The following is a 7,583-nucleotide window of genomic DNA, read 5'->3' on the forward strand; positions in this document are numbered from 1 at the left end:
ATCAACATAATCAAAAATTTACATCAACTAATGGGCAAAACAGCCAGCTAACATTAAATGGCAGTATTAAACTCACATATATTATTATTAATTCTAAATTTAAATAGACTAAATCCCCCAATCCAAAGACACAGACAGGCAAAGCCAAGACCAGTCGGTATGCTGCATCCAGACCCATCTCACATGCAAGGATGCACAAAGACTCAAAACAAAGGGATGGAGAAAGATTTACCAACCAAATGGAGAGCAAAAATAAATAAATAGAAAGCAGGAGTTGCAATTTTTGCTGATAAAATAGACTTTAAAGCAACAAAGATCAAAAGAAGCAAAGAAGGATATTACATAACAATAAAAGGATCAATGCAACAAGAAGAGCTAAAGATCCTAAATATATACGCACCCAATACACGAATACCCAGATATGTAAGAGACTTAGACTCCCACACAATAATAGTGGGAGACTTCAACATCAATATTAGACAGATCAATGAGACAGAAAGTTAACAATGATATCCAGGACTTGAAGTCAGATTCGGAACAAGTAGACTTAATTAATATTTATAGAATTCTCCACTTTTAATACACAAAATATACACTCTTATCAGTACCATATCACACCTATTTACAGGTTTAAATGAAATATTGGTTGGCTGCTTGTTAGTTATTTTCTTCCCTCATTTTTTTTCCATGTCTCTATTATTAAGCACAATTATAGGTATAGCCATTTTTAGACTGCATTCTAGCCCGGGCAATAATGCAACAGCCCCGTTCTCTCTCTCTCTCCCTCTTCCTCTTCCTCTTTCTTCCTCTCCTTCATTTTTTTTTTATTCTGTTTCTTTCTTCTTTTAAAAAAAAAATAATAGATGGCCGGGCGCGGTGGCTCAAGCCTGTAATCCCAGCACTTTGGGAGGCCGAGGTGGGTGGATCACGAGGTCGAGAGATCGAGACCATCCTGGTCAACATGGTGAAACCCCGTCTCTACTAAAAATACAAAAAATTAGCTGGGCATGGTGGCGCGTGCCTGTAATCCCAGCTACTCAGGAGGCTGAGGCAAGAGAATTGCCTGAACCCAGGCGGAGGTTGCGGTGAGCCGAGATCGCGCCATTGCACTCCAGCCTGGGTAACAAGAGCGAAACTCTGTCTCAAAAAAAAAAAAAAAAAATAATAATAATAATAATAGATATAATACTCATATATTCACTAAGTATTTATTGAAGGATACTTTCCATGTGCCACCAGACATTTGGCTAGTGATACAACACACACATAGTATTTGATGTAGTCCCTGCCCTTGATGAACTTATTATCTTCCTATTTCACAGGGCTATGTGAAGATCAGACATAAAAACAGTACAAACTATAACAAACAATACACACTGCAAAGTGGTATAATGATTATCACTATTAATATTAACTTGCTCTACCTCTTAACATCCACCTTTATTTCAAAACCTTAGCAAGAATTTCGGCTGGAATTTGAGGGCCTAACAATTCATTATTTGCTGGTGTAGTCTTAGCTCATTACTCTCAATATAAAAATGAAAATAAAACCAACTGAGAATCCAAAGCCTACAACCTACTACATCACCCTGGGCACGTAACTGGGCATGTGGGTTGCATTACCTACATGGGACAAAGAAGTAAAAAAGATTTCTAGGCCCTATGAAAGATCTACTGAATCATAACCCTTAGAAGGTGAGCCTAAGAATCTGTACTTTTGATAAGCATACCCAAGTGCTTCTTATGTACCTTAAAGCCTGAGAACCACTGACATAAAAATTTCCTTTGATCGGCCGGGCGCGGTAGCTCAAGCCTGTAATCCCAGCACTTTGGGAGGCAGAGGCGGGCGGATCACGAGGTCGAGAGATCGAGACCATCCTGGTCAACATGGTGAAACCCCGTCTCTACTAAAAATACAAACATTAGCTGGGCGTGGTGGCACGTGCCTGTAATCCCAGCTACTTAGGAGGCTGAGGCAGGAGAATTGCCTGAACCCAGGAGGCGGAGGTTGCGGTGAGCGGAGATCGCGCCATTGCACTCCAGCCTGGGTAACAAGAGTGAAACACCGTCTCAAAAAAAAAAAAATTTTCCTTTGATCAATAACCATGATTTCATTACTTCAAACATTACCAAAATCTACCTAGAAAATATCAGCGAAATAGAATTCAGTTACAATTTCGAAAGCAGCTCTTGAGACGGTACCTTGTCTATGACACATGACTCACACTTAACTCATAAAAATACTTATGGCACCAGCCTCTTTATTCATTTTCAAACTCTCACACAAAATGAAGTAAAAAAAACTGACTCTCAAAAAACAAATTGATATATACAGTTTTAATTTATCTTATGACTTTAATAAGGGAAAGCTGACAGGTCTATTATCTAGTGGCTATCAAAGAGGAAAACATATACACTGACTGGCATAAATATATCATGATTTTGAATGCTTGCAAGCCAATCTTAGTGGTCCGTGCTCAAACTAATCCCTCAAAAATACAGACAGTTTTATATCCATATCCACCGCACACTGAAACCTTTCAGCAGCATCTCTCAAGAAATCAATCAAGAGTCCTTGGAACTACTTTAACCTAAAGAAAATTAACCTGAAGTCAAATGTTACTTCATATACTATATAATTAGTGCAAAGACATATTTATTTTGGTTCTGTTTGTTGAAAGCATTCTTTACTCATTAGCCTCCAGGTACATACACATCAAAGGGAAGACACTTAGTATATGTTACACTGGGAAAAATTACAAGGTGGAAACTAACATTGCTAGTCAAAAAAACTTTCCATCTGCAGTAAAATTTAGAGCCCAGAGGGTTTGTTCATACTGCAGTACCAAGCCCTGCAACATGACTCCCAAACCAGTTAGAATCTAGACAGTTTTGAAAGGAGAAAGGGCAAACTGAACCATAAGTACTCCAATTTAGTTTCAGGACTAAAGATTAGAACAGAGTCTTAGTAAGCCGACTTTAAAAGGAACACAAAGAAGCTGATGCTCTTCCTTGTGTACAAGTTTGTATGCCCTTAAATCTCAAAGTTACTCTGTTCTTTCGCATCTCTATCAGTTGTCCAAACAACTGAAAAATACGAAAATTGTAAAAACAATTTCAATAGAAGAACCTAAAATAGGGAAAACTCTTAAATAGTAATTATCAAGGTCCAAACATTCACCTACGTCTTTTTTTTGTTTGTTTTTGGGTTTTTTTTGTTTTGTTTTTTTTTTGAGACGGAGTTTCGCTCTTATTACCCAGGCTGGAGTGCAATGGCATGATCTCGGCTCACCGCAACCTCCGCCTCCTGGGTTCAGGCAATTCTCCTGCCTCAGCCTCCTGAGTAGCTGGGATTACAGGCACGCGCCACCATGCCCAGCTAATTTTTTGTATTTTTAGTAGAGACGTGGTTTCACCGTGTTGACCAGGATGGTCTCAATCTCTCGACCTCGTGATCCGCCCGCCTTGGCCTCCCAAAGTGCTGGGATAACAAGCTTGAGCCACCGCGCCCGGCCTCACCTACGTCTTGATACAAACTACATCCATACAATGATAATCCACCTATCCCTAATTCTGATCCCACCTGGCTCTTAATCAACATGCAAAGCTTTCCTGGGACAACACACGTTAACTTTAAGAACTTGGATGACAGACAAAAGCTCTAAGGAGTATTGCCTAAAAAATGCTTCAGGAAAATCAGCATCAACCTAACCAAGATGGAGACAAGGGGCAAGTACAGATTATCCCTGGAGAACCACATCTATTTGACTGCACATTTCCCCTCTCACTTGAAACCCTAAAGAGAAGGTACAGACTATGAAAGAAACAAAATACAAAGACAACTGAATAGTTGAGGTCTCACAGAATTTACCACTAGCTTAGCTTTGGGTTGCAATTATCATTCCCCTATAGTACCAAAGAAGGTTCAAAGAATTTGGAAATCAAAATACATATAGTTGGAAGGGTGAGAAACCAATGCCAGGAAGATTTCTGATCATCACAACCTTCCAAAGATGTCTTCTGGGCAGAGTGATCTTTTCCCCTGCCCACTAAAAGAGACGAACTTCTCTACTTCCACCAAGGATGTGCCAAAAGTCATGTTTTTTTCTCTAGAAGGCAAAGATTGCCCAGCTTCCTACTGTGGAACTTAAGCCTAGGGCAAGTCCTTTTACCTTCCCTAGGGGATCATCTGAGGTCTCCTTTACAGTTTACAGAAGCCACATTAAAGGCAAGAAGCCACTAACTATGTATGTTGGGATGTGTGTGCACAGCTGCAAAGATAGATCACATTAACTATAGTCTCCTACAGAATTATTCATTTCGGTTTAGTTCCTTTAGATCCTGTGAAGAGTAAACAATTTAGAACTTTATCATAAATTTATAATCGTAAATGCTTTAGTTTTAAATTTAAAAACAAGAAGCTGAATCCAAAGTTAACTTCCAAAGGGAAAGGAAAATGTCAATTCCAAGACCACCTATTGGAAGAAACATCAGCCACAAATTTTGAGTTATCTAGAAAGAAAATAATTAGGTGCCCAAGTATAAGAAATCTGAAAATCATTGTTGTAATCCCAGCACTTTGGGAGGCCCACAAGGGCAGATCACCTGAGGTCAGGAGTTTGAGACCAGCCTGGCCAACATGCTGAAACCCAGTCTCTACTAAAAATACAAAATTAGCTGGGCATGGTGGCACATGCCTGTAATGCCAGCTACTCAGGAGGCTGAAGCGGGAGAATAGCTTGAACCCAGGAGGCGGAGGTTGCAGTGAGCCGAGATTACGCCATTGCATTCCAGCCTGGGCGACAAGAGCAAAACTCTGTCTCAAAAAAAAAAAAAAAAAAAGAATATATTGTCAGAGAATACTAGGAAACAGTATGTGGGATATTAATGAAATAAGAAAGCATCTATTTACAGAAAGGACAGAAGAAAGGTATACTATCTCCAAACATTAGACAAATAGTTGCCTAAGTAAGCAACTATTTCTTCTTCTTTTTTTTAAAATCAGCTTTCCCAGGTTAAAACCAACTATTTCTTGAAGTGGAAGAGATGAGGAAACAGAATGAGTGGATACCATAGAGTAAGAATGTCAAGAGTAACGGCAGGGAGCACAAGACGAGTAAGAAGAAATGGACTTCTTCACAAGGCAGATTTTCAAGATACTGTCCCATTTGCAAACCTACTGTTTTACAAGAGGCAACTGAAGGTTGTGGAAATTACAATTAAAATAAAATTTGTAGAAACAGAAAGATTTCACGTGGGCAAATCAAAACATGGAGGAAGGGAGTAAAAGTGTAAAAAAGGAATGCCAAATGTAGATTCCGTCAGGAGAAGAAACGCAGCAGGGAAGACCGCTGGGGAGAACTGAGACGATGCGAGCACACACCACCTGCAAGCCAACCTGCAACCACTATCTGAATTTCAATGCAAAGCACAAAAACGCAAATGTAACACCTAGATTAGGGTAGTGGAGGAGGTGTGCACAGAGACTGCAAGACAGACAAGGCAGCATCCTGCAAGAGCATGGAGGGAATGTGGTGGGGAAGGAGTAAGAAGGGGGAGGGGCTGCAGCAGGGGAGAGAGGGTGGGCTGCAGCAGCAGAAGGCGCCTTAAAAAAAAAAAAAACAAAAAAAAAACAACAGTAGAAAGAAGGAGAAGTAGCCTAGGGGAGAGAAAGACTAGGACAAAGTCCAGTGTGGGATCACAGGAGGATAGAGTAGAAGAGGCAGCAGAGAGAGGCTTGCCTCTTCTACTCTATCCTTGCCAAAGACTCAAAAGCGCTTGCAGTTTGGGAGGAGGAGGAGTTCGAGGGCTCTACCAGAAACCTGACTAGAAGGAGGCGAGAGGATAGAGCAGGAGTGAAGGCGGGGTGGGGGGGGGGCCAGGGCAGGGATGCTATCAGAGGGCTGTGCTGATGGAGACACTAGATTCCAAATTAGGGTGTGATACAGTGCCAACCGAGAAGAGAAACTACAGCGTCAAATTCCACGCCCCCCACCCCAAAGGCATGCAAGGGTCAGAAAACAAGGTAAACTCTTGGAGTAGGAATACAAAAAGGAGAGGTGGAAAGGGGCGCACGGTGGGATGGAAAAATGTAGAGGAGGCTTAACCATAAGGAGAGGATAACTAAGGAAAGAAAAAGCAGTGGAGTGGGGAGGGAAGGTGTTTCCGGAGGAAAAGTAGGAGCGGAACAGAGGTCCTGCCTCGTTGGTCTGGAGGGCAGAAGGGGCAGTTTACCGGGGGCCGGGGGGACGGGCGCTGGGAAGTGGTGGAGAACGAGAAACTGCGATGCTGAATATGAGAACCTGGGGAGGGCAGGGTACTGGCTGGGTCAGAAAACAGAACGCCGTCAGTAAGAAACAGATGAGGTTCCTTCCGAGCAAGGCGAGGGGGAGTGAGGAGCAGAATGCAGCACGCCAAACGGGAAAGCAAAGGGGCGGAGTAGAGCCCGGAGTAATCGGGGCAAGGGGAAGAGCACTGGGGGCGCAAGGGCATGCGCTGGAGACGATGGGGTGGGAGACTGCCGTCGCGGAAGCCCCGGGGCCGGTGGGGGCAGGGCTGCCCACCAGGAGGGGCCCGGCTGCGGAGGCCCGAGGGGCGGGGGTCGCGAGGCCAGCTGGGAGCTCGGGGGAGGTGCGGCCTGGGGGTGACAAGGGTAGAGGGGAGGCAGGGGCAGGAGGAGGGGCGCGGGGAGGGTGGGGCGCCGGGCAGCCCCGATACTCACACCTCCAGGATGCGGTCCCCCTTGCGCACCCCGGCCCGATCGGCCGCCCCCCCGGGCAGCACGGCGCTCACATGCTGCAGCGGCGCGTAGAGCTCTCCGTTGATGCTCCGCAGTTGCCCGCCCTCGCTCACTTGGCCCCGCACGTTGAAGCCGTAGCCGGACTCGGACTTGACGATGCGCACGACCCGCGGGCCGCCGCCTCCCCCGCCGCCGTTCCCGGCGCAGTGGAGCCCAGAACCCCCGCCGCCGCCGCCGCCGCCACCTCCGTTCCTGTGAGGGGCTGAGGGGTGAATCCCTTCCCCGTCCTCGTCCGCCATCTTGCGAGCAGGCGAGCCGTACCCCCGCCCCCTACGCCTCCAAGGCCTCCCGGCGCGTGCTCGCCCTGCCCGGCAGCCGCACGACCCCCTGACGCGCGCGCTCGATCCGCCGGCCGCGGGACCGACTCGGCCACCGAGCTGTTGGCGCGAGGTGAAGGGGAGGCAGGGGGCGGGGGTAAAGCGGTCGCTCAGGCACCCTGGGGCCTCCTGGGAAATGTAGTTTATGGGCAGCGGGGGCAGGGAGCGGTCTGGGCCCGGGCCGAGCCGAGGTTATATGACGCAGTTGGGAAGCAACGCCTGCCGGGAGTTGTAGTTTATCTTTTATGCTAGGTTAAGAGTTTGATCTGTTGGGTGGGGAACGTCTAACCCAGCACCCAGCGTGATAAAATGATTCAGCTCCTGATGCAGACCAAGGTTTCCCCCTACTTTCATTTCATAACCTCTAAAAAACAATAATGTTAAAATAACGTTTATGATTCAACACAATCTTAAATTATATCAACTCATGTATTTACACAGCAACTGATATATTGACCAGGGCCCAG

At 45.4% G+C, this 7,583-nt stretch overlaps 1 protein-coding gene across 5 annotated transcripts in view; it reads right to left on the reverse strand.

The window, feature by feature from the left end:
• SNX27 (sorting nexin 27) overlaps positions 1 to 7,204 on the reverse strand; it is an 85,714-nt gene extending 78,510 nt beyond the window's left edge. For 2 of the 5 annotated variants that reach the window (XM_039460027.2, XM_039460028.2), the window contains exon 1: positions 6,722 to 7,204. In XM_039460027.2, coding sequence (XP_039315961.1) covers positions 6,722 to 7,038 — 317 coding nt within the window. In that variant the 5' untranslated portion in view covers positions 7,039 to 7,204. The remainder of the gene's footprint in view (positions 1 to 6,721) is intronic. The other 3 variants (XM_074389613.1, XM_074389615.1, XM_074389614.1) reach the window with 3 other exon arrangements.
• Positions 7,205 to 7,583: the final 379 nt, after the last annotated feature.

Source organism: Saimiri boliviensis, chromosome 19, assembly GCF_048565385.1.
Source record: "Saimiri boliviensis isolate mSaiBol1 chromosome 19, mSaiBol1.pri, whole genome shotgun sequence".
Lineage (NCBI taxonomy): Eukaryota > Metazoa > Chordata > Mammalia > Primates > Cebidae > Saimiri > Saimiri boliviensis.